Source organism: Carcharhinus amblyrhynchos, chromosome 9, assembly GCF_965287045.1.
Source record: "Carcharhinus amblyrhynchos chromosome 9, sCarAmb.v2.hapA, whole genome shotgun sequence".
Lineage (NCBI taxonomy): Eukaryota > Metazoa > Chordata > Chondrichthyes > Carcharhiniformes > Carcharhinidae > Carcharhinus > Carcharhinus amblyrhynchos.
In genome coordinates this window covers 178,831-206,652 of record NC_137332.1, presented here as the reverse complement: position 1 = coordinate 206,652, position 27,822 = coordinate 178,831, and the positions used below count along the sequence as shown (strand labels likewise).

At 45.5% G+C, this 27,822-nt stretch overlaps 1 protein-coding gene across 1 annotated transcript in view; it reads left to right on the top strand.

Moving 5' to 3' along the window:
* Positions 1-27,822, top strand: part of LOC145348241 (cilia- and flagella-associated protein 45-like) — a 112,914-nt gene that overhangs the window by 3,621 nt on the left and 81,471 nt on the right. The window contains exons 3-5 of the mRNA XM_080196442.1: positions 8,621-8,760; positions 8,982-9,126; positions 23,675-23,845. Of these exons, the coding sequence (XP_080052568.1) occupies positions 8,621-8,760; positions 8,982-9,126; positions 23,675-23,845 (456 nt within the window). The remainder of the gene's footprint in view (positions 1-8,620; positions 8,761-8,981; positions 9,127-23,674; positions 23,846-27,822) is intronic.

The following is a 27,822-nucleotide window of genomic DNA, read 5'->3' as shown; positions in this document are numbered from 1 at the left end:
ATCTTACAGGAAATAATAGAGGGAGTAAGGGGCGTGAGTATGGTTGGTGGCGTTCCGGCAAATAAGGTCCAGGTGAAGGCTGGGATGAAGGTGCTTTATCTGAATGCGCGAAGCATTAGGAATAAAGTGGATGAGTTGGTGGTGCAGATCGACACAAATGGATATGATCCGGTGGCCATTACAGAGACGTGGCTGCAGGGTGACAGGGACTGGGAGCTGAATGTCCAGGGGTATCAAGTGTTTAGGAAGGATAGGCGGGAGGAAAAAGTGGGGGGGCGTAGCTCTGCTGATTAAGGATAACATCGGGGTGGTAGCAAGGGATGATATTGGAGCCAAGGAGCAGAACGTGGAATCGTTGTGGGTAGAGATTAGGAACAGCAAAGGGAGGAAGACGCTGGTGGGTGTCGTCTATAGGCCCCCGAATAATGATCTGGAGGTGGGGCGGGCTGTTAACGCGCAAATAAGTGCGGCATGCAGGAATGGGACAGCCGTAGTTATGGGGGATTTCAATCTGCATATTGATTGGTCGACCCATGTTGGACGCGGTGGGCTTGAGGAGGAGTTCTTGGAATGCTGCCGGGATAGTTTCCTGGAACAGTGTGTGTTGGAGCCGACGAGGGAGCGAGCTATCTTGGATCTGGTGTTATGTAATGAGGCAGGTAGAATTAGGGACCTTGCGGTGAAGGATCCTCTTGGGGAGAGTGATCATTGTATGGTGGAGTTTCTGGTGCAGATGGAGGAGAAGAAAGTGGGTTCCCGGGCACGCGTCCTTTGTTTGAACAGAGGGGAGTACGGTAGGATGAGAGAAGAATTGGCGAATGTGGACTGGGGGAACGCGTTGGAAGGTAGGTCTGCTGAGGAGCAGTGGAGGATCTTTAAGGAGATCTTTCTTGGTGCTCAGCAGGAATTTATTCCGATGGTCAACAAGGACCGTAGGAGGAGAGGTAATAAGCCATGGATAACGAAGGAGGTGAAGGAAAGTGTTAAATTAAAAGCGGAGGCGTTTAGAGTAGCTAAGAGTAGTGGGCGAGAAGAGGATTGGGAGAGGTTTAAATGTCAACAAAGATTGACAAAGAAGTTGATAAAGAAGGGTACGAGAAACTATGAAGCTGGGCTAGCGCTTAATATAAAAAAGGACAGCAAGAGTTTTTATAAAAAGGAAGAGGCTGGCTAGGGTGAACGTTGGTCCCTTAGAGGATGAGAAGGGGGACTTAGTGGTAGGGGATGGGGATATGGCTGAGGTCTTGAATAACTTTTTTGTTTCGGTCTTCACGGAGGAGGACGTGAATAATTTGCCGGATGTTAGAGATGGAAAGGTGGTAGGACTGGAGGGTCTCGATGACATTACTGTTACTAGAGAGGTGGTGCTTGACAGACTGGAGGGGCTGATTGTGGACAAGTCCCCAGGACCGGATGGAATGCATCCGAGGGTCCTGAAAGAAATGGCGGAGGTGATAGTGGATGCCTTGGTGGTTATTTTCCAAACGTCGCTGGATTCCGGGGAAGTGCCGGAAGATTGGAAAGCGGCTAATGTTACGCCGTTGTTTAAGAAGGGTGCCAGGCAAAAGGCGGGGAATTATAGGCCGGTTAGTTTAACGTCTGTTGTAGGTAAAATGTTAGAATCCGTCATCAAGGAGGAAATAGCGAGGCATCTTGAGGGAAACTGCTTGATAGAGCAGACGCAGCACGGTTTCGTTAAAGGGAAGTCGTGTCTGACAAATTTACTGGAGTTCTATGAGGATGTGTCTAGGGCAGTGGATAGAGGAGAGCTGGTGGATGTGGTCTTTCTTGATTTTCAGAAGGCGTTTGACAAGGTACCTCACAAGAGGTTATTGCAGAAGGTCAGGGGGCATGGAGTTGGGGGTAGGGTGTTAGCGTGGATAGAGGATTGGTTGTCAAATAGGAGGCAGAGAGTGGGGGTCAATGGGTGCTATTCGGATTGGCGGTTGGTGACTAGTGGAGTGCCCGAGGGGTCGGTGCTGGGGCCTCAGCTATTTACCATTTATATAGATGATCTGGAGGAGGGAACCGAGTGTATGGTGTCAAAATTTGCTGATGACACCAAAATTGGTGGAAAGGCAAATTGTGCGGAGGGTGGGGAGAGTCTACAGAAGGATCTTTAGGAACTTTCAAGCAGTTATTGGATAGGCACATGGGGCACACCAGAATTATAAGGAGTAAGATAGCTTGATCTTTGGTGTGGACATAGCTCGGCACAACATTGAGGGCCGAAGGGCGTGTACTGTGCTGTACTGTTCTATGTTCTATGTTCTAATCATGACGTGGATGTGCTGGCATTGGACTGGGGTAAACACAGTAAACAGGGATCTTGGGTTCATGTTGCACTATCTGTAACCCCCATGACTTGCCTGGGTTTGCAAAACCTCACTCACTGTGCTGTCTGGAGACAATACACATCTCTTTAAACTGTGATCAGTGCTCCTTCCACACACATTGTCAGCCACTTTAGGACTTGAACAGCAGGTTAGGTGTAAAGATTCGCATTCTAATCAGTAATCTCTAAACTGTCTGTGCTTTATATGCTCTGTCCGAGGCCAGAACTCTCCATTCACCTGATGAAGAGGGAGTCCCCTCGAAAGCTTGTGAGTTTGCTATCAAATAAATCAGTTGGACTAAAACCTGGTGTTGTCAGACTTTTTACTACGTTCTAATACCAGGTTAAAATCCAACAGGTTTATTTGGTAGCAAAAGCCAGTAGTTTTTGAAGCACAGCTCCTTCATCAGGTAAGTAGAAGTTCTGTTCACAAACAGGGCATATAAAGATACAAACTCAAATTACAAAATAATAGTTGGAATGCGAGCCTTTACAAGTAATCAAGTCATAAAAGTACAGACAATGTGAGTGGAGAGAGGGTTAAGCACAGGTTAAAAAGATGTGTATTGTCTCCAGCCGGGACAGTTAGTGAGATTTTGCAAGCCCAGGCAAATCATGGGGGTTACAGATAGTGTAACATGAACCCAAAATCCTAGCTGAGGCTGTCCTGACGTGTGCGGAACTTGGCTAGCAGTCCCTGCTCAGTGACTCTACACCATTGTGTGTCGTGAAAGCCACCTTGGAGAACACTTACCCAAAGATCAGTGGCCTAAGAGCTTCTACAGATATATAAAGAGCAAAAGGATAGTAAGGGATAAAATTGGTCCCCTTGAAGATCAGAGTGGTCGGCTTTGTATGGAACCAAAAGAAATGGGGGAGATATTAAATGGGTTTTTTGCATCGTATTTACTAAGGAAACTGTCATGGAGTCTATGGAAATAAGGCAAACAAGTAGGGAGGTTGTGGAACCTATACAGATTAAAGGGGAGGAGGTGCTTGTTGTCTTGAGGCAAATCAGAGTAGATAAATCCCCAGGACCAGACAGGGTATTCCCTCGGACCTTGAAGAGACTAGTGTTGAAATTGCAGGGTCCCTGGCAGGTACATTTAAAATGTCAGTGTCCATGGGTGAGGTGCCAGGTGATTGGAGAATAGCTCATAAGAACATAAGAAATAGGAGCAGGAGTAGGCCATCTAGCCCTTCGAGCCTGCCCCGCCATTCAATAAGATCATGGCTGATCTGTCGTGGCTCAGTTCCACTTTCCCGCTTTCTCCCCATAACCCTTAATTCTCTCGCTTATCAAAATCCCATCAACCCGCGTCTTAAAAATATTTAGCGAGGCAGCCTCCGCCACTTCAACGGGCAGAGAATTCCAGGGATTCACCACCCTTTGAGCGAAGAAGTTCCTCCTCAACTCCGTTCTAAACCGCCCCCCCTTTATCTTGAGGCTGTGCCCCCTAGCCCTACTGTCCTTTCTGAGTGGGAAGAGTCTCTCCACCTCTATCCTATCCATCCCATTCATCATCTTATACGTCTCAATGAGATCTCCCCTCATTCTTCTAAACTCTAACGAGTACAAGCCTAGTTTATTCAGCCTCTCCTCATAGCTCAACCCCCTCAACTCCGATATCAGCCTAGTAAACCTCCTCTGCACTCCCTCCAAGGCCAAAATATCCTTGCGTAAGTTCCGTTGTTTAAAAAAGACTCAAAAAGTAATCCTGGAAATTATAGGCCAGTAAGCTTGACATCAGTAGTAGGTAAATTATTGGAAGGAGTACTAAGAGATAGGATCTACAAATATTTGGATGGACAGGGACTTATTAGGGAGAGTCAACTTGGCTTTGTGTGTGGTAGGTCATGTTTAACCAATCTATTAGAGTTTTTCAAGGAGGTTACCAGGAAAGTAGATGAAGGGAAGGTGGTGGATGTTGTCTACATGGACTTCATTAAGGCCTTTGACAAGGTCCCACATGGGAGGTTAGGAAGATTCAGTAGCTAGTTGTACATGGAGAGGTAGTAAATTCGATTAGACATTGGCTCAATGGAAGAACACAGTAAGAAGTTTGACAACACCAGGTTTAAGTCCAACTGATTTATTTGATAGTAAACTCACAAGCTTTCGAGTTTAACCGCTTCGTGAATCACCTAACGAAGAGGTTAACCTTGAAAGTTTGTGAATTTACTATCAAATAAATTGGTTGGACTTAAACCTGGTGTTGTCAGACTTCTTACTGTGTTTACCCCAGTCCAACACCGGCATCTCCACATCAATGGAAGAAGCCAGCGAGTGGTAGTGGAGGATTGCTTCTCTAAGTGGAGGCCTGTGACTAGTGGTGTACCGCAGGGATCAGTGCTGGTTCCATTGTTGTTTCTCATCTATATCAATGATCTGAATGAAAGTGTGGTAAATTGGATCAGCAAATTTGCTGATGATACAAAGATTGGAGGTGTAAGAAAATAAGAACTTAAGAAATAGGAGCAGGAGTAGGCCATCTAGCCCTTCAAGCCTGCCCCGCCATTCAATAAGATCATGGCTGATTTGAAGTGGATCAGTTCCACTTTCCCGCTTTCTCCCCATAACCCTTAATTCCCTTGTCTGTCAAAAACCTATCTACCCGTGACTTAAATATATTTAGCGAGGTAGCCTCCACAACTTCAACGGGCAGAGAATTCCAGAGATTCACCACCCTTTGAGTGAAGAAGTTCCTCCTCAACTCCGTTCTAAACCGCCCCCCCCTTATCTTGAGGCTGTGCCCTCTAGTCCTGCTATCCTTTCTGAGCGGGAAGAATCTCTCTACCTCTACCCAATCCATCCCTTTCATTATCTAATAAGTCTCTATAAGATCCCCCCCTCATCCTTCTAAACTCCAATGAGTACAGACCCAGTCTATTTAGTCTCTCTTCATAGGCTAACCCCCTCATCTCCGGTGTCAGCCTAGTGAACCTCCTCTGCACTCCCTCCAAGGCCAATATATCCTTGTGTAAGTGCGACGACCAAAACTGCACACAGTATTCCAGCTGCGGCCTCACCAGTGCCCTGTACGGTTGCAGCAAGACCTCCCTGCTTTTATATTCTATCCCCCTCGCTATAAAGGCCAGCATCCCATTCGCCTTCTTGATCACCTGCTGCACCTGCAGACTGGGTTTTAGCGACTCATGCACAAGGACCCCCAGGTCCCTCTGCACCGTAGCATGCTGCAGCTTTTCGCCCTTTAAATAGTAATCCCTCCTACTATTATTTCTGCCAAAGTGGATAACCTCACACTTGCTAACATTGTACTCCATCTGTAGTATAGTGTCCATGTAGTGGACAGTAAGGAAGGTTTTCAAAGTTTGCAGAGGGATTTGGACCGGCTAGAAAAATGGGCTGGAAAATGGCAGATGGAATTTAATGTAGACAAGTGTGAGGTATTGCACTTTGGAAAGAACAAACCAAGGTAGAATTTACAAGTTAAGTGGTAGGACACTGAAGAATGTAGTAGAATAGAAGGATTTGGGAGTACAGATACATAATTCCCTAAAAGTGATATCACAGGTAGATAGGGTCGTAAAGAGTGCTTTTGGAACATTGGCCTTTAGAAATCAAAGTATTGAGTGTAAGAGTTGGAATGTTATCATGAGGTTGTATAAGACATTGGTGAGGCCGAATTTAGTGTATTGTGTGCAGTTTTGGTACCTAATTACTGGAAGGATATTAATAAAGTTGAAACAGTGCAGAGGAGGTTTACAAAGATGTTGCCGGGACTTGAGAAACTGAGTTGAATAGGTTAAGACTTTATTCCCTGGAGCATAGAAGAATGAGGAGAGGTTTGATAGAGGTGTAAAAAATCATGATGGGTATAGATAGAATGAATGCAAGCAGGCTTTTTCCACTGAGGCTAGGGGAGAAAAAAACTTTGAAAACCTTCCTTACTGTCCACTACATGGACACTACACTACAGATGGAGTACAATGTTAGCAAGTGTGAGGTTATCCACTTTGGCAGAAATAATAGTAGGAGGGATTACTATTTAAAGGGCAAAAAGCTGCAGCATGCTACGGTGCAGAGGGACCTGGGGGTCCTTGTGCAAAAAACAAGAGGGCATGGGTTAAAGGCAAAGGGGGAAAAGTTTAAAGGGAATATTAGGGGGGATTCTTCACACAGAGAGTGGTGGGAGTGTGGAATGAGCTGCCAGATGAAGTGGTAAATGTGGGCTCACTTTTAACATTTAAGAAAAACTTGGACAGGTACATGGATGAGAGGGGTGTGGAGGGATATGGTCCAGGTGCAGGTCAGTGGTACTAGGCAGAAAATGATTTGGCACAGACAAGAAGGGCCAAAAGACCTGTTTGTGTGCTATAATGTTCTATGGTTCTATGGTTCTAACAGGAAGAAAACAGTCTTGCCTGGTGATTGTCGAGTGGTGTTCATTCATCCATTGTCGTAGCGTTTGCATGGTCTCCCCAATGTACCATGCCCCAGGACATCCTTTCCTGTAGCGTATCAGGTAGACAACGTTGGCCAAGTTACAAGTGTATATACCGTGTACTTGGTGGTACACAGCACATATACTTAAGACTCGCATATAAGCAAGACTTGCTTATTTGCAACCATTATTTTGTAAATTGAGTTTGTGTCTTTATATGTCCTGTTTGTGAACTGAAATCCCACTCACCTGATGGAGCAGCGGTTCGAAAGCTAGTGGCTTTTGCTACCAAATAAACCTGTTGGACTTTAACCTTGTATTGTGAGACTTCTTACTGTATTTACCCCAGTCCAATGCTGGCATCTCCACATCATAATTCAAGAACACATCCCTGCTCCTGTACTTGAAACCTCTCGCAATGAAGAGCAACATAACATTTGCCTTCTTTACTGCCTGCTGCACCTGCACGCTTGCCTTCAGTGACTGGTGCACAAGGACATCCAAGTCCTGCTGCACATCCCCTCTCTCAGTTTACAGCCATTCAGGTAATAATCTGCCTTCTTGTTTTTACTTCCAAAGTGAATCATCTCACATTTATCCAAATTATACTGCATCTGCCATTGATTTGCCCACTCACACAACATGCTGAATAATCACTGCATCCTTGTTACAGTTCACCCTCCCACGCAACTTGGTATCATCTACAAACTTTGAGATGTCCCCTCACCCAAATCATTGATATATATTGTGAATTGCTGGAGTCCTACTACCGATCCCTGTAGCATCCCACTAGTTACTGCCTGCCAATTTGAAAAACACCCATTAATTCCTACTCTTTATTTCCTCTCTGCCAACCAGTTTTGTATCCATCTCAATACATTTCCCCCAAACCCACACTCTTTAATCTTGCACGATAATCTCTTTTGCGGGACTTTATCAAATGCTTTCTGAAAGTTCAAATATACCACATCGACTGGCTCCCCTTTGTCAACTCTATTCATTACATCTTCAAAGAATTCAGTTTTTTGAGGGTGAGAAACTGAATTTTGAACTCTTCTTACTGTGATTACTTTTCCCCCGTGGATCCTTAACAATGAGGTCATTAATTAACTCCTGTTCATTACAATACAGAATCCAGAATAGTTTTCTCTCTGGTTGGTTCTATAACATAATGCTCCAAGAAACAATCTCTGATTCATTCAATGAACTCTCCACTCTTGCCAATTCGATTAATCCAGTCTATGTAGATTTAAAATCACCAATGTTTATTACCGTTCCTTTACGCAGACTATGGTTCACAACACCTTTTAAGTTGCCATGAATTCAGACTGTTTGTAAAACTGACTTGACTCCATTAAAATTGCACCAAAAGAGGACATGCTAGGGAGTGCAGAATAGGGGCTTATGAACTGATTTGGCCCACACCTTTAAAATTCGGGTGGCACTGTGGCACAGTGATTAGTGCTTCACAACATCAGCGCCCGTGTTCAATTCCTGGCTTGGGTCATTGTCTGCGTGGAGTTTGCCCATTCTCCCTGTGTCTGTGTGAGTTTCCTTCCGTTTCCCCCCACAATCTGAAAGACATACTGGCACCGATTGTGGCGACTCGGGGAATTTCACAGTAACTTCATTGCAGTGGTAATGTAAGCCTTACTTGCAACTAATAAATAAACTTTATAAAAAGCAATGCTGAAAATTGAGAACCCCAGGAATGGGGTTGGGAATCCTGTAATTAGATCCTGACAGCGATTTCAACCTTCCACAGAGTATTGCCTAAAATCCAACCCATAACTTCAAAATCGACCCTCTGTGACAGTATTCTGTGGCGTGAGGAGCAGCAACAGATGATATATTAATGTCCACTCTCATGATCTTTCAGAAATCTGCCACCCAGGTTGATGCAGAATTGGATCCATGTTCAGATGAAGCCCTCGGGAAATTGCTGTATCCCACCACTGACAAAAGCAAGCCCAAGAAGAGCATCAGACTCATTACTAAGGATACCATCCGAGATCTGCTGTAAGTGATCTTCACTCAGTGCACACGGAAACCTAGTGAGGGTAAGGGTAGGGTGTGAGAGACAGTCTCTTTCTGTCTTTCCATATCCTGCTTTGTCTCTCTCATCACACACATTATCTCTTTCTCTATCTGTCTTTCATTCAATGTCTGACTTCATCTCCCCCACACTATAATTTCTTGCTCTGTCTTAATCATTCACTTACTTTCTTTCTCTTCCTCAGTATTCCCACAGAGGATCCCTCAGGCAAGACTCTGATCATGAGCACTGATGAGTTTGAACGGATCAAACAGGCTTCCCATGTGCTCAGTGAAGAAGAGCGTGAAGTCAATCGTTTGGCGAAAAATGCAGAGAGAATGCAGGCTGCGGTAGGTCAATGTTGCGTATCTGGTCAATGTCCTCCTGGGGATAAATGCATCCTTGCCGACAATGATCACTTGGGGATCAATTGCCCTGGTGACTCGTTGTTTGCTGATTGATGCATGAACCTCTTTTCTGCCATGATCCCAACAGCTTCTTTTCATGCCAGTAACCCTACCCCTGCTGCCAATTTCCTCACCCCTCCCAGGTCCTACCTACTTTGTGCTTGCCGATTGATAGAGTGTTGTTAAAATACAAAATTCTGTATTTTAACTTGAGAAGAACTGAAATCAGGTAATAATAAGTCAATTTATTCTTTGAATTCAGTATAAAAAGCAATTTATGTTTGTATCTTTCTAAATTTATCAGAGTTTATAAGTGGAATATTATCAACAGTTAGTGATGCATGTAAGTATGTATTCTGTCCAACTACTAGGAAACTAGGAGCATGAGTGGGTCATTCAACCCTTAGAACCTGCTTCACTATTCATTTTGACCAAGGCTGATTGTCAACTTCAGTATCCTGACCCTGCTTCCCCCAGAACCTTGATCCTTTTAGCCCCAATATCTAATTTCTTCTTGAAATCACACAAAGTTTTGGCCTCGACTACTTACTGTGGTAGCCAATTCTACACATTCAGCACCCCCTGGGTGAAGAAATTTTTCTTTACCTCACTTCTAAAAGGTTTACCATTTATCCTCAAACTATGACCCCTAGTTCTGGACTCCCCCACCATTGGAGACATTCTTTCTGAATCTTCCCTGTCTAACCCTGTTAGAATTTTACAAGTTTCTGTGTGATCCGCTCTCACTCTTCTAAAGTCCAATGGATATAATCCTAACCGAACTAGTCTCTCCTCATATGACAGACCTGCCATCCCAGGAATCAGCCTGGTAAACATCGCTGTACTCCCTCTATAGTAAGGACACCCTTCCTCAGATAAGGAGGCCACAACTGCACACAATTCTCCAGGTGTGGCATCACCAACACCCTCTACAATTGGAATAAAACATCCCTATTCCTATATTCATATCTTCTTGCATAGAAGGCCAACATACCATTTGCCTTCTTTACTGCCTGCTGTACCTGCACGCTTACTTTCAGTAACTAATGCACGAGGACACCAGGGTCTTGCTGAGTATTCATTTCTCTCAATTTACATCAATTCAAGTAACAATCTGTCTTCCTATCATTGCTACCAAAGTGGATAACCTCACATTTATCCACATTATACTTCATCTGCCAGGCAGGTGCTCACACACTCAGACTGTCCAAATCAAGCTGAAGTACCTCTGCATCTCCCTCACAACTCACTCTTCCACCCAAGTTTGTATCATCTGCAAATTTGGAGCTAATAGATTCAATTCCCTCTTCCAAATCATTAATATGTAATTGAACAGTTGGGGTCCTAACAATGATCCCTGTGGAACTCCACTAGTCACTGACTATCAATCAGAAAAAGACCCATTTTTGCCAACACTTTGCTTCATATCTACTAACCAGCTTTCTATCCATCTCAAGACATTATCTGCAATCCCATGTGTTTTAACTTTACATAGTAGTCTGTTATGTGAGACCTTGATCTTATTGAATGGATTATTAAGGGCTGGATGGCCTACTCCTGCTCCTATTTCTTATGTTCTTATGTTCTTGTCGAAAGCCTTCTGAAAGTCTAAATAAACCACACCCACTAGTTCTCCTCAGTCAACTCTACTCATTACATAGAATCATAGAAACCCTACAGTGCAAAAGGAGACCATTCAGCCCACCACTTCTGCACCGACAACAATTCCACTCAGGCCCTATCCCTGTAACCTGACACATTTACCCCACTAATCACTCTAACCTACGCATTCTGGGACACTATGGGGCAATTTAGAATGGCCAGTCAACCTAACTCATTCATCTTTGGACTGTAGGAGGAAACTGGAGCACCCAGGGGAAACACACGCAGATATGGGAAGAATGTGCAAACTCCAAGCCAGGAATTGAACCCAGGTCCCTGGATCCGTGAGACAGCAGTGCTAACAGCTGCACCACTGTGCCACCTGCAGATCCTCAAAGAATTCCAACAGATTTGCCAAGCATTATTTTATATTTATAAATCCATGCTGATTTTGTCTTCCAAATGTCGAGTTATGAAATCCTTGATAATAAATACTAGCAAATTCTTCAGTACCAACTTTAGGCTCCCTGATCTATAGTTCCCTGTTTTCTCTCTACTTCCCTGTGATGACTTTAGTCAAGCTAATGAGGTTGGCCTGCTAGAGTATGAACTCCCTGGGAGTTCTTTTCCGCTTTGTCTTTTGTTTTGGGCAGTTAGAACATAGAACATAGAACATAGAACACTACAGCACAAACAGGCCCTTCGGCCCACGAGTTGCGCCGATCACATCAACACCTACCAATCTATAGACCTATCTATAACCCCCAATCCCATTAAACCCCATATACTCATCCAGAAGCCTTTTAAAAGACCCCAGCGAGTTCGCCTCCACCACCACTGACGGCAGCCGATTCCATTCACTCACCACCCTCTGAGTGAAAAACTTACCCCTAACATCACTTCTGTACTTGCCTCCCCGCACCTTAAATCTGTGTCCTCTCGTAGCGACCATTTCAACCCGGGGAAATAGCCTCTGAGAATCCACCCTATCTATTCCTCTCAACATTTTATAAACTTCTATCAGGTCGCCTCTCAAACTTCGTCTCTCCAGGGAAAAGAGTCCCAGCTCCCTCAACCTAACTTCATAAGGCATGCCTCCCAGTCCAGGCAACATCCTTGTAAATCTCCTCTGTACCCTTTCAATAGCTTCTACGTCCTTCCTATAGTGAGGCGACCAGAACTGCGCACAGTACTCCAAATGAGGCCTGACAAGGGTCTTATAAAGTTGCAGCATTACCTCCCGATTCCTAAACTCAATCCCTCGATTAATGAAGGCCAGTACACCATACGCCTTCTTGACCACATCCTCCACCTGCGAGGCCGATTTAAGAGTCCTGTGGACCCGGACCCCAAGATCCTTCTGCTCTTTAACACTACTAAGACTCCTGCCCTTGATAGTGTACTCGTTCATCCCGTTGGTTCTGCCAAAATGGACGACTACACATTTATCCGTGTTGAAGTCCATCTGCCACTTCTCCGCCCAGTCCTGCATCCTATTTATGTCCTGCTGCAACTTTTGACATCCTTCCAGACCATCCACAACACCACCGACCTTCGTGTCATCAGCGAACTTACTTACCCATCCCTCCTCTTCCTCATCCAGGTCATTTATGAAAATGACAAACAGCAAGGGTCCTAGAACAGATCCCTGGGGCACTCCACTGGTGACTGACCTCCATTCAGAAAAAGACCCATCCACAACCACTCTCTGCCTTCTGCAGGCAAGCCAGTTCTTGATCCACAAGGCCAAAGGCCCTTGGATCCCATGCCCTCTCACCTTTGCAAGAAGTCTTGCATGGGGGACCTTATCAAACGCCTTGCTGAAGTCCATGTACACCACGTCCACTGTACCTCCTTCGTCAATGTGTTCAGTCACATTTTCGAAGAACTCAACCAGGCTCGTAAGGCACAACACCAGGTTAAAGTCTAACAGGTTTATTTGGTAGCAAAAGCCACTAGCTTTTGGGCCTCTGACCAAAGACCAACATCGGCATCTCCACATTATGTTAACAAACCATCCAGACTGGAAACTAGGCTTGTACTCGTTAGAGTTTAGAAGAATGAGGGGAGATCTCATTGAGACATATAAGACGATGAATGGGATGGATAGGATAGAGGTGGAGAGACTCTTCCCGCTCAGAAAGGACAGTAGGACTAGGGTGCACAGCCTCAAGATAAAGGGGGGGCGGTTTAGAACGGAGTTGAGGAGGAACTTCTTCACTCAAAGGGTGGTGAATCTCTGGAATTCTCTGCTCGTTGGGGTGGTGGAGGCTGCCTCGCTAAATATTTTTGAGAAGCGGGTTGATGGGTTTTTGATAAGCGAGGGGATTAAGGGTTATGGGGAGGGGGCGGGAATGTGGAACTGAGCCACGACAGATCAGCCATGATCTTATTGAATGGCGGGGCAGGCTCGAAGGGCTAGATGGCCTACTCCTGCTCCTATTTCTTATGTTCTTATGACCTGCCCTTGACAAAACCATGCTATTTCTGATCATGTCAAACCTCTCCAAATGCTCGTAAATCTTGTCCGTCAGAAGCCTCTCCATCAGCTTACCAACCACTGAGGTTAGACTCACCGGTCGGTAATTTCCCGGGCTATCTCTGTTCCCTTTCTTGAAAATAGGAACTACATCCGCAATCCTCCAATCTTCCGGAACCTCTCCCGTCTCCATTGACGACGCAAAGATCATCGCCAGGGGCTCTGCAATCACTTCCCTCGCCTCCCACAGTATCCTGGGGTATATCCCATCTGGTCCTGGTGACTTATCTATCTTGATAGAATTCAAAAGTTCTAACACATCCTCCTCCTTAATATCCACATACTCAATCTTTTCCATCTGCTGCAAAACCGTAGCAAAATCTCCCAGATCAGCTTCCACCGTGAATACTGAGGCAAAGTACTCATTAAGCACCTCTGCCATTTCCTCTGGTTCCACACAGTCCTTTCCCCCTTCACCTTTTATAGGTCCTATCCCTTCTCATCCTTTTACTTTTCACATATTTATAGAAGGCCTTGGGATTCTCCTTAATCTTACCCGCCAAGGCCTTCTCATGACCCCTTCTGGCTCTCCTAATTTCCCTTTTAAGCTCCCTTCTACAATCCTTATACTCCTCAAGATCCTTAACATCTCCTAGTTCCCTGAACCTTTTGTACACCTTTCTTTTCCTCCTTACTAGGTTCACCACAGCCTTCGTGCACCACGGTTCCCGTGACCTACCAAAACCCCCTTGTCTCATCGGAACGTTGTCATGCAGAGCTCCAGACAAACATTCCTTGAACATCTGCCACCTTCCTTCGGTACTTTTCCCTAAGAACGCCTCCTTCCAGTTTATTTGTCCAAGTAACTTCCTGACTTCTTCGTATCTCCCCTTACTCCAGACAAACACCTTCCTAGCCTGCCTGATCCTATCTCGTTCCAATGCAATTGTGAAGGAGATAGAATTATGGTCACCATTCCCAAGATGCTCTCCTACCGAGAGATCCATCACCTGCCCTGGTTCATTCGCCAGTACCAGGTCAAGTACAGCCTCTCCCCTCGTAGGCTTATCCACATACTGTGTCAGGAAACCTTCCTGAACACACCTAACAAACTCCTCCCCATCCAAACCCCTTACCTTAGGGATATTCCAGTCGATGTTTGGGAAATTGAAGTCTCCCATCACGACAACTCTGTTATTACTACATCTCTCAAGAATCCGTTTCCCTATCTGCACCTCAACTTCCTTGTCACTATTGGGCAGCCTATAGAATACACCCAGCAAAGTTTTCGACCCTTTGCTGTTCCTAACTTCCACCCACAGAGACTCAGTAGATAGTCCCTCCACGGCATCCTCCTTCTCTGCAGCCATGACACTGTCCCTGATCAACAGTGCCACTCCACCACCTCTTCTGCCACCCTCCCTTTCCTTCCTGAAGCATCTGAATCCTGGCACCTGAAGTACCCAGTCCTGTCCCTGAGACATCCAAGTCTCCGTAATGGCCACCACATCACATTCCCAAGCAGCAATCCACGCCCTAAGCTCATCTACCTTATTCGCTACACTCCTGGCGTTAAAATATATACACTTCAGCCCCTCAGTCTGGGCATTTCCCTTCTCTGCCCCCTGTCTAACCTCCCTCTCATACTGCCTGCAGTCCTCTCCTACCTGGGAGCTAACCTCCTCCGTCCCAGTCTCCCCATCACAATTCCCTCCCCCCATCCTTTCTAGTTTAAAGTCCCCCCGGTAGCCTTAGCCAGTCTTCCCACCAAGATATTAGTCCCCGTGGGATTTAAGTGCCTCCCGTCTTTACTGTACGGGTCACACCTGCCCCTAAAGAGGTCCCAATGATCTAGGAACCGAAATCTCTGCCCTCTGCACCAGTCCCTCAGCCACGCATTCACCCTCCACCTCATTCCATTCCTTCCCTCGTTCTCCCGTGGCACGGGCAGCAATCCTGAGATTACTACCTTCGCTTTCCTCTTCCTCAGCTGCCTACCCAGTTCCCTATAGTCCCTTTTCACGAGTGCCTCCCTCTTCTTGCCTACGTCAGTCGTACCAATATGCACTACAACCTCCGGTTCCTCACCCTCCCCTTTCAGGATGTCTGGGACACGCCCAGAGACATCCCGGATCCCAGCCCCAGGGAGACAAACCACCATCTGCGACTCACATCTACGTCCACAAAAACGCCTGTCCGCGCCCCTCACTGTGGAGTCCCCTATTAACACTACCTTTCTGCTCTCTTTTTTAATTTTTTGACTTACTGGCTCAGCTCCAGAGACCTGGCCACCGCTTCCTCCTCCAGATGAGCTGTCCCCCCAAGTAGTACTCAAGCCGGAGTACTTATTTTGAAGGGGGACATCCACCGGAGTGCTCTCCATCACCCGAGGTTTCCCCTTCCTAATAGTTACCCAAGTGCCTTCTTCCTGTTGCCCTGGTGTGACTACTTGCTGGTAGCTCCTATCTATAACCTCCTCACTCTCTCGAATGAGCCAAAGGTCCTCGAGCTGCATTTGCAGCTCCTTAACCTGGTTCCTCCTTTTAGGGAGCTGCCCCTTTTGAATTGTCCTGAAGCTAATTTGATTTTGTTTATTTGGTTGGCATCAAAAGATGTCCCTGATGAGTCCTAATTGATGGTTCAATCAGGGAGCCTCATTCTCCCTATTTAAAGCAGGTGTATCAGTCTCTTTGCCTGCTGTAGCAGAAAGCAACAAGGAGAGAGAGCTCTGTTATGTAATATTGTTGTAAATAAAGAAGCACTGGGTGATGGGACCTTCGCCTCTGTGAGTTATTTCAGTGGCGACGAGGTAAAAGGAGTGACCTAAAGGAACTTGCTTAACCACCGCACATATTGATGGTAAGCCATTGTTGGACAAACAAGCCGCTGTTCGGGAAGTTGGACTCTTTTGACCTTGCAGTGGAGGACTGGGCCCAATATGTGGAAAGAATGAAGTATTTCTTCAGGGCAAACGACATAACCTTAGATGAGAAGCAAAGGATTATCCTGCTGATTGTGTGTGGACCAGCAGCTTTTGCTATTATGCGCAGTTTAATTTTCCCAGGGGCACCAGGCATAAAGTCCTCCCAAGAGTTGTCAGACTTAATACAAGAATATTATGACCCTAAGCCATCTCTGATCCTGTGAAGGTAGCAGTTTTACTCCACATTCCGAGAGATGGGGGTGCCATTCACAGTTTCCTGAAAGGCTAAGACGTTTGGCAGAGACTTGCGAACTTGGGGAGACATTAAATGAGATGCTCTGAGACAGATTGATATGCAGAATTAATGATATAACTTTACAGAAATGCCTGTTGGTAGCGGCCCAGCTGGAGTGTAAATAGGCATTACAGCTGGCCTTGTCATTAGAAAAGGCAGCAAGCAGAGGCATGAGCTCGAAGGTATCTGATGGAGGTAGAGGCCAACATCAGAGAGACTGGGTTAGGGGACTGTCATGCGGGGCAAGCCACTACATAGCGGCCCTCAGGAAGGATTCAGATATGAGGGAGCCGAGGTCCATTATAGAACCGCCCCTAGACAAGGTCAGGTTAAGCCCAGAATGACAGCAGTTCCTGTAGTGTCCCGCCCAAAATGACATTGCGATGGTTGCCAGTGTCAGGAGGCACAGAGGAAAAGCAAGGTTCCAAACCAACATTTCTCCTGTCTGAGGGACAGGAGAATGCACAACCTGGAAGTTCCCCCTACCTCCAAAGAGGAACAGTTACTGTGCATAGTAATGACAAAATCAGAACCCATCAAATTGTCAGTGAGACCAAACAGACGTCCAATTTTAATGGCGGTCGACAGAGGTACAGCCATGTCAGTCACGGGGAAACAGTGTTTAATAAGATACGCACTGGACTCCAACCCTTAGCCCTGATGAAGACTTCAGCAAGGCTGAAGACCTATACAGGGGAAACTACTGAAAGTGATGGGTACAACACATGTGCCAGTTGCTTTTGGGAAACAACTGGTTAGGCTCCCATTGATGGTAGTGGAAGGTTCAGGACCGAGCCTATTAGAGATCCAGCTAGATTGGACAAATATTTTTCATAAGAACATAAGAAATAGGAGCAGGAGTAGGCCATCTAGCCCCTCGAGCCTGCCCTGCCATTCAACAAGATCATGGCTGATCTGTCATGTCTCAGTTCCACATTCCCACCCTGTCCCCATAACCCTTAATCCCCTTGCCTATCAAAAACCTATCAACCCGCGTCTTAAAAATATTTAGCGAGGCAGCCTCCACCACTTCAACGGGCAGAGAATTCCAGAGATTCACCACCCTTTGAGTGAAGAAGTTCCTCCTCAACTCTGTTCTAAACCGCCCCCCCTTTATCTTGAGGCTGTGCCCCCTAGTCCTACTGTCCTTTCTGAGCGGGAAGAGTCTCTCCACCTCTATCCTATCCATCCCATTCATCATCTTATACGTCTCAATGAGATCTCCCCTCATTCTTCTAAACTCTAACGAGTATAAGCCTAGTTTATTCAGCCTCTCCTCATAGCTCAACCCCCTCAACTCCGGTATCAGCCTAGTAAACCTCCTCTGCACTCCCTCCAAGGCCAAAATATCCTTGCGTAAGTGCAGCGACCAAAACTGCGCACAGTACTCCAGCTGCGGCCTCACCAATGCCCTGTACAGCTGCAGCAAGACCTCCCTACTTTTATATTCAATCCCCCTCGCTATGAAGGCCAGCATCCCATTCGCCTTCCTGACCACCTGCTGCACCTGTAGGCTGGGTTTTTGCGACTCATGCACAAGGACCCCGAGGTCCCTCTGCACCGTCGCATGCTGCAGTTTTTCGCCATGTAAGTAATAGTCCTTCCTACCATTATTCCTACCAAAGTGGACAACATCACATTTGCCAACAGTAAATTCCATTTGCCAGTTCCTGGCCCATTCGCCCAGCCTATCTAGATCCTTCTGCAGACTCTCCACACCCTTCGCACAATTTGCCGTTCCACCAATCTTGGTGTCATCAGCAAATTTCGACACCATACACTCGGTTCCCTCCTCCAGATCATCTATATAAATGGTAAATAGCTGAGGCCCCAGCACCGATCCCTGGGGCACTCCACTAGTCACCAACCGCCAATCCGAATAGCACCCATTGACCCCCACTCTCTGCCTCCTATTTGACAGCCAATCCCCTATCCACGCTAACACCCTACCCCCAACTCCATGCCCCCTGACCTTCTGCAATAACCTCTTGTGAGGCACCTTGTCAAACGCCTTCTGAAAATCAAGAAAGACCACATCCACCAGCTCTCCCCTATCCACCGCCCTAGACACATCCTCATAGAACTCCAATAAATTCGTCAGATACGACTTCCCCTTAACGAAACCGTGCTGCGTCTGCTCTATCAAACAATTCTCCTCAAGATGCCTCGCTATTTTCTCCTTGTTCACGGATTCTAACATTTTACCTACAACCAGAGGATGTAGGCCTGACTTATCTACTTTGTACCCGAGATAGGTTACTTGCGATTTTCATCTGGGAAATGGTCACCTGGGTGAAGCCCTGAGCAAATCTCCGGAGGTGTTTTTGGGAAGGCCTGAGAACAAAGGAGTTAAAGCGAAATTGCATGTTGACTCAGAGGCAGTTCCAAAGTTTTGCTAAGCCTGGCCAGTACCACTTGCTTTAAGGGAAAGGTTGACGCAGAAATTAAAAGATCACAGCATAAAAGAATAATAAAAATGGTCCAGTTCATAGAATGGGCAGCACCCATGGTGCCTATCTTAAAGCCGGATGGCTTGCTGTGTCTTGGTGGTGATTTCAAACAGACGATAAATCATTACTGTCAGCTAGACAAATACCCAATCCCCAGGATTGAGGACCTGTATGCAAAGCTGGTAGGAGGACTCTTATTCACAAAACTGGACATGAACCATGCATACCTGCAACTATGGCTGAACGAGGATTCGCAAAAATTCGCCACGATAAATACTCTGAAAGGCCTCTTCCAGTATAAAAGATTATCTTTTGGGGTTCCATCAGCTTGTGCAATGTTTCAGAGGACCATGGAGAGCATCCTACAGGGGTTGCCTGAGGTTGCCATTTACCTAGACAATGTCCTCATTCCGGAAAATAAAAAGCAGAACATCTACAGAACCTGGAGGAAGTTGTCAAGAGATTCGCAGCAGTGGGAGTGCATTTGAAAAGAGAGAAATGTGTCTTTTTAGCACCGCAAGTAACCTATCTCGGGTACAAAGTAGATAAGTCAGGCCTACATCCTCTGGAGGATCGGGTGTGAACAATAAAAGATGCGCTGGCCCCCACCACCATCCAGGAGTTACGGTCATTTTTAGGATTGGTGACATGCTATGGAAAATTCATACAGTGATGTGGAGATGCCGGTGTTGGACTGGGGTAAACACAGTAAGAAGCCTGACAACACCAGGTTTAAGTCCAACCGATTTATTTGATAATAAACTCACAAGCTTTCGAGGTTCCCCCTTCGTCAGGTGAATGGAAAGTTCCTGACGAAGAGGCAAACCTCGAAAACTTGTGAGTTTACTATCAAATAAATCGGTTGGACTTAAACCTGGTGTTGTCAGATTCATACAGAACACGGTCCCATTCTGGATCCTCTGCACCAGTTGCTAAAAAAGGGGTAAGTCTGGGAATAGTCAGCGCACCAAGACGGGACCTTCGAGGAAATTAAACAGCAACTCTCCTCCCCCAAAATCTGAGGAATCCTCTCGGTTTACTTTCCTAAGGGGTTTTTTCCTCTGCTTGAGTGCCGGCTCAGGATCTTCCAACTCTCTGCCTGCTGTAGCAGGAAGCAACAAGGAGAGAGAGCTCTGTTATGTAATATTGTTGTAAATAAAGAAGCATTGGGTGATGGGACCTTCACCTCCATGGAGTTATTTCACTCCTTTCAGGGCACAGGATGTCTCCTATTATACACTACTTCATCCTTTAATAAGCTCCCAGGTTTCCTTCTCTTTTTTTACTTGCTTTTATAGAACTATAGAACCATAGAAAATTACAGCTCAGAAACAGGCACTTTGGTCCTTCTTGTCTGTGCCGAACCATTTTTTCCCTAGTCCCACTGACCCACATTTGGAACATATCCCTACACACCCCTCTCATCCATGAACCTGTCCAAGATTTTCTTAAATGTTAAAAGTGACCCCACATTTACCACTTTATCTGGCAACTCATTCCACACTCCCATCACTCTCTGTGTGAAGAAGCCCCCCCTAATATTCCCTTTAAACTTTTCCCCCTTGACCCTTAACCCATTCCCCTCATTCTTCTACACTCCAGGGAATAAAGTCCTAATCTATTCAATCTCTCTCTGTAACTCAGCTTCTCAAGTCCCGGCAACATCCTTGTGAACCTTCTCTGCACTCTTTCAACCTTATTTACATCCTTCCTGTAACTAGGTGACCAAAACTGTACACAATACTCTAAATTTGGCCTCACCAATGCCTTACATAACCTTACCATAACACTCCAACTTTTATACTCTATACTCTGATTTATAAAGGCCAATGTTCCAAAAGCACTCTTTACGACCCTATCCACCTGTGACGTCACTTTTAGGGAATTCTGTACCTGTATTCCCAGATCCCTCTGTTCAACTGCACTCTTCAGAGTCCTACCATTTACCCTGTACGTTCTACTTTGGTTTGTCCTTCCAAAGTGCAATACCTCACACTTGCCTGCGTTAAATTCCATTTGCCATTTTTCAGCCCATTTTTCTAGTTGGTCCAAATCCCTCTGCAAGCTTTGAAAACCTTCCTCACTGTCCACTCCACCTCCAATCTTTGTATCATCAGCAAATTTGCTGATCCAATTTACCACATTATCATCCAGATCATTGATACAGATGACAAACAACAATGGACCCAACACCGATCTCTGCGGCACTCCACTCGTCACAGGCTTCCACTCAGAGAAGCAATCCTCCACAACCACTCTCTGACTTCTTCCATTGAGCCAGTGTCTAATCCAGTTTACTACCTCCCCATGTATACCTAGCGACTGAACCTTCCTAACTAACCTCCCATGAGGGACCTTGTCAAAGGCCTTGCTGAAATCCAGGTAGACAACATCCACCGCCTTCCCTTCATCCACTTTCCTGGTAAGCTCCTCGAAAAACTCTAATAGATTGGTCAAACATGACCTACCACGCACAAATCCATGTTGACTCTCCCTAATAAGTCCCTGTCTATCCAAATATTTGTAGACCTTATCCCTTATCACACCTTCCAATAACTTGCCCACCACCGACGTCAAACTTACTGGCCTGTAATTTCCTGGATTCCTTTTGGAACCTTTTTTAAACAACGGAACAACATGAGCCACCCTCCAATCATCCAGCACCTCCCCCGTGAATACTGACATTTTAAATATGTCTGCCAGGGCCCCTGCAAGTTCAACACTAGCCTCCCTCATGGTCCGTGGGAATACCCTTTCTCGTCCTGGGGATTTATCCACTCTGATTTGCCTCAAGACAGCCAGCACCTCCTCCTCTTTAATCTGTAAAGGTTCCATGGCCTCCCTACCTGTTTGCCTTATTTCCATAGACTCCATGCCCGTTTCCTCAGCAAATACAGATGCAAAAAACCTATTTAGTATCTCCCCCATCTCTTATGGGTTATGAGGAAAGATTGGGAAAACTGGGGCTCTTCTTAGAAAGACGGAGATTAAGGGGGGATCTGATAGAGGTGTATAAAATAATGAAGGGTATAGATAGAGTCCACAGTGGCAGGCTTTTCCCTAGATTGGGGACAGCTATCATGAGAGGTCATGATCTAAGGGTGAGGGGGGAGAAGTATAATTTGGATACTAGAGGGAGGTTTTTCACGCAGAGGGTCGTGGGGGTATGGAACACACTACCAAGTAAGGTGGTGGAGGCAGGCACGCTGGACTTGTTTAAGGTTTACTTAGATAGACGCATGAGCGAAACAGGGATGGAGGGTTATATAAGACGGTTTTAAAAAGGGTCAGAGCCTCGGGACGACACTGGAAATGTAGTATTACATGTTAATGTTTTTGTCTCTTTTAATCCACAGGTGTCGGTCCACCTCCTTGTTAAACAAGGGGCATGCACACGGTGGGTCGTGCATGGGCTGCTCTTGGAGGTTTCGAGAGTGGCCTAGTACTTTGTGTCGTTGTGTGTGCTTAATCCTGGACCAGCAGACAGGCACCACAACAGCTCAGTGACTATCACTGCTAGCTGTGCAGATCCATGGATTTGGGCCGGTGTCTGTGGGAGTTTGTGCATTCTCCCTGTGGTTGCGTGGGTTTCCTCCGGGTGCTCCGGTTTCCTCCCACACTCCAAAGATGTGCTCTTAGGCTGATTGGTGTAACAAATTGACCCTACACTATTCTCCCCTGAATCTGGCTACAGTAGGGGTACCATTCACATACACACGGGGCAAGGTAGGTGTAGGAAAATGCTTTAAAATGGCGATGCGGGCTCGTTGGGCCGAAGGGCCTGTTTCCCGTGTCGGGTTGTTCTTTGTTCTTTTGGTTCTATACACAGTCTACCACTCTGGTCTTCAAGAGGACCAATTTTATCCCTCACTATCCTTTTGCTCCTAACATACCTATAGAAGCTTTTTGGATTTTCCTTCACTCTGTCTGCCAAAGCAACTTCATGTCTTCTTTTAGCCCTCCTGGTTTCCCTCTTAAGTAGCTTCTTGCATTTTTTATACTCCTCGAGATCTGATGTGTTCGTTGCTGTCTGTACATTTCATACAACTCTCTCTTCCTCTTTATCAGTGTTATCAGTATACTTTGGGTTATTTTGTACGACAATTTGATTCTTAATATCTTGCCAATTCAGTGTGTACCAGCCATCCCATGATGACGGGGCCTCTGGTCACACTGATGGTGTACGGTTCAAGCCATGGAAAAGTACATTGACATTGGTGGCACCTGAAGGTCCTGTCACTGGCTAATGGTGAGCTGCCTCTGCTGCCGCATAATGTCACGGGATGGAAAGAAAATGCTGCCCTCTTAATCTTTCTCATTCTCTATCTCTTCCTCTCCAACCTGTGCTCTTTCTCTCTCCCTATCTCTCTCTCTCTCTCTGTATCTTTGGAAGTTTATTGACTCATATGAAATCGGAGCAGGAATTAGCCATTCGGCCCCTTCAACCTGTGACACCATCCAGTAAGATCTGATTATGGTGTTAATTTCACTTTCCTGCATCCATAACCCTTAGCTCCCTTGTATCTCTTGCTCTCCATCCCTCTGTCTCTTTTTCTGTCCTTCCATCCCTCTCAGTCTTTGTCTTTCCCTCTCTCAGACTCTCTCTTGGACTCTGTCTCTCCAACTCTTTCTGCCTCCCTCACTCCCTGTTCTTCTTTCTCTTCCTGTACCCCTCTCTCCTGGTCTCTTCCTGTCTGATTTTGTATCTATCTATCTCATATATCAACACATTCTCATTTCAGGAAATGGCCAGTGAACGGAAAAGCTTCATAAGAACAAAAGAGCTGCAGAGACGCAAGAATGAAAAGCTTAATGAGGTGGAAGAGGCAGCACGGGACAGGGCATTGTATCTGCTGGAAAAAGCAAATGCCTTACGCCTAGAGCAGGAGGATGAAATTAAACAGATTAATGAGGTGAGAGAAGTTGCTTTGGCAGTCAAGGTGAAGGATAATCCTAAGAGCTTCTACAGGTATATTAAGAGCAAAAGGATAGTAAGGGATAAAATTGGTCCTATTGAAGATCAGAGTGGTCGGCTTTGTATGAAATGTATGGAAGAAATGGGGGAGATATTAAATGGGTTTTTTGCATCTGTATTTACTAAGGAAACTGGCATGGAGTCTATGGAAATAAGGCAAACAAGTAGGGAGGTGATGGAACCTTTACAGATTAAAGCCGAGGAGGTGCTTGTTGTCTTGAGGCAAATCAGAATAGATAAATCCCCAGGACCGGACAGGATATTCCCTCGGACCTTGAAGGAGACTAGTGTAGAAATTACAGGGGCCCCTGGCAGATATATTTAAAATGTCGGTATCCACGGGTGAGGTGCCAAATGATTGGAGGATAGCTCATGTTGTTCTGTTTTTAAAAAAGGTTCAAAAAGTAATCCGGGAAATTATAGGTCAGTAAGCTTGACATCTGTAGTAGGTAAATTATTGGAAGGAGTACTAAAGGATAGGATCTACAAATACTTGGATGGACAGGGACTTATTAGGGAGAGTCAACATGGTTTTGTGTGTGGTAGGTCATGTTTAACCAATCTATTCAAGTTTTTCGAGGAGGTTACCAGGAAAGTGGATGAAGGGAAGGCAGTGGATGTTGTCTACATGGATTTCAGTAAGACCTTTGACAAAGTCTCACATGGGAGGTTAGTTAGGAAGGTTCAGTTGCCAGGTATACATGGGGAGGTAGTAAACTGGATAAGACATTGGCTCAATGGAAGAAGCCAGACAGTGGTTGTGGAGGATTGCTTCTCTGAGTGGAGGCCTGTGACTAGCGGGGTGCCACAGGGATCGGTGTTGGGTCCATTGTTGTTTGTCGTCTATATCAATGATCTGGATGATAATGTGGTAAATTGGATCAGCAAATTTGCTGATGATACAAAGATTGGATGTGTAATGGACAGTGAGGAAGGTTTTCAAAGTTTGCAGAGGGATTTGGACCAACTAGAAAAATGGGCTGGAAAATGGCAGATGGAATTTAACGCAGACAAGTGTGAGGTATTGCACTTTGGAAGGACAAACCAAGGTAGAACGTACAGGGTAAATGGTCGGACACCGAAGAGTGTAGGAGAACAGAGGGATCTGGGAATACAAATACATAATTCCCTAAGAGTAGCATCACAAGTAGATAGGGTCATAAAGAGTGCTTTTGAAACATTGGCCTTTATAAATCAAAGTATTGAGTGTAAGAATTGGAATGTTGTTGTTGGAATGGTGAGGTTGTATAAGACATTGGTGACACCGAATTTAGTGTATTGTGTGCAGTTTTGGTCACCTAATTATAAGAAGGATATTACTAAGCTTGAAAGAGTGCAGAGAAGGTTTACAAGGATGTTGCCAGGACTTAAGAAACTGAGTTACAGAGAAAGGTTGAATAGGTTCGGACTTTATTCCCTGGAGCGCAGAAGAATAAGGGGAATTTTAATAGAGGTGTATAAAATTATGATGGGTATAGATAGAGTGAATGCAAGCAGGTTTTTTCCACTGAGGCTAGAGGAGAAAAAAAGCGAGAGGGCATGGGTTAAAGGCAACGGGGGAAAAGTTTAAAGGGAATATTGAGGGGGGGGGATTCTTCACGCAGAGAGTGGTGGGAGTGTGGAATGAACTGCCAGATGAAGTGGTGAATGCGAGGTCACTTTTGACATTTAACAAAAACTTGGACAGGTACATGGATGAGAGGGGTGTGGAGGGATATGGTCCAAGTGCAGGTCAGTGGGACTAGGCAAAAAAATGGTTTGGCACAGACAAGAAGGGCCAAAAGGCCTGTTTCTGAGCTGTAGTGTTCTATGGTTCTATGGTTCTAAGTGGAGTGAGAGAAGCGAAAGAGAGAGGACAAGATTTTCTGTGCAACCCGCTGTGTATTTCATGGTGGTCTGCTATTGGCTGACGGTGAAATCTGTCCCCACCCTTCTCAATGGGGTTTCCAGTTGAATGCTTCCCGCACCAGCAGGAAACCTGTGACATGGGTATGCCCACTGGTGTGAACTGTCAGAAAGTTCTACCCTGAGAGTGAGAGAGAGTGGAAGAGGTGAATTTTATAAGCCCTCAGAAGGTGGCATGGAAGACAGTAACATTGGGAAAGCTGAGTAAATTCTACTGCCTGACCCTGTCCCGCCATTGGAGTATTTTACCAACAACAGGACTGAAATTGCACAGGTGGAGAGTCCCAAAGAGGTAGGTTGTCAATTTTGATAAATAAAGATCCAATTAGGGGCAGTTTTATGCTACTTTTTATCATGTGGCCAGCCTGTCAGCTAAATGGGAGTGGCCTGCCAGTGGAAACCCTTGTTTGGCCTGGGGGATAGCTTTATAAAACAAGGAGGAGGATAAAAGGGAAAGGCAGTCCCTGGTGAATTCCCTAGAGATATTTCCTCACCAGGACTCAGCCTGCAATTTTTAAAAATAGTTTTTGCCAGAGGTGCCAGCCGACTGGAGAACAGCTAATGTGATTCTGCTACTTAAGAAGGCTTGTAGAGGTAAACCAGGGAACTATAGATCAGTGAGTCTCATGTCAGTGGCAGGGAAACTATTAGAGAAACATCTGAAGGAGAGCATCTACCTCCACTTGGAGAGGCAAAGAGTGATCAGGGATAGACGGCATGGATTCATCAGAGGGAGGTCATGCCTAACAAACTTGATTGAATCTTTCGAGGAGCTGACCAGGTGTGTAGATGAGGGTAGTGTGGTTGATGTAGTTTATATGGATTTCAGCAAAGCCTTTGACAAGTTCCCACATGGGAAAGAAGGTAAATTCACGTGGGATACAGGGTAATTTGATAAAGTGGATTCAAAATTGGCTCCGTTGTCAGAGACAGAAGGTCATGACAGAAGGCTGCTTTAGTGACTGGGAGCAAATATCCAGTGTCGCACCTCAAGGATGTGTGTTGGGCTCCCTATTATCCATTTATATAAATGATATTGATGACTATGTGGGAAGTAGGATGAGTAAGCTTGTGGATGACACAAAGATTGGACGAGTGGTTAAAAGTGCAGCAGAGTGTCTTGGACTACAAGAAGATATAGATGGAATGGTCAAATGGAAAGATAAGTGGCTGTTGGAATTTAACCCCGAAAAGTGTGAGGTAATACACTTTGGAAGGACTAATTTGACAAGAAAGTATTCAATAAATGGTAGGACACTAGGAAGTTCTGTGGTTGTCCACAGATCTCTTAAAGCAAAAGGACATGTTCGTAGGGTGATGAAAAAGGCATATGGGACACTTGGCTTTGTCAGTCGACATTATCTTGCAATTGCCATTCTGTCTATATATGCCATGTTTGTGAACCCAACTCTCCACTCACCTAATAAAGGAGTAGCACTCTGAAAGCTTGTGATTCCAAATAAATCTGTTTGACTTTAACCTGGTGTTGTGAGACTTCTGACTTTATCAATCGAGGCATAGATTACAAAAGCAGGGTAGTCATGTTGGAGTCATCACATTACAAGAAGGGTGTGATTTTATTGGAGGGGGTGTAGAGGAGATTCACTAGGATGCTGCCTGGGATGGAACATTTAAGTTATGAAGAAAGGTTGGATAGGCTTGGGTTGTTTTCATTAGAGCAGAAAAAACTGAGAGGTGACCTGATTGAGATTTACAAGATTATGAGAGACATGGACAGAATAGATGAGGAGCAACTGTTCCCCTTAGTTGAAGGGTCAGTCATAAGGGGACGTAGGTTCAAGGTGAGGGACAGTAGGTTTAGCAGGGATGGGAGGAAAAACCTTTTTACCCAGAGGGCGGGGAGGGTCTGGAATGCACTGCCTTGGAAGGTATTCTTTATTCTGTACAATCAAGAAAGGTTTATACTTTGCAGTCGCCTTCCCTGCTCTAATGACAGTTGCAACCTTTCATTGACTGGACCCTTCAGGCAAGTATGTCACTTTTGTACCA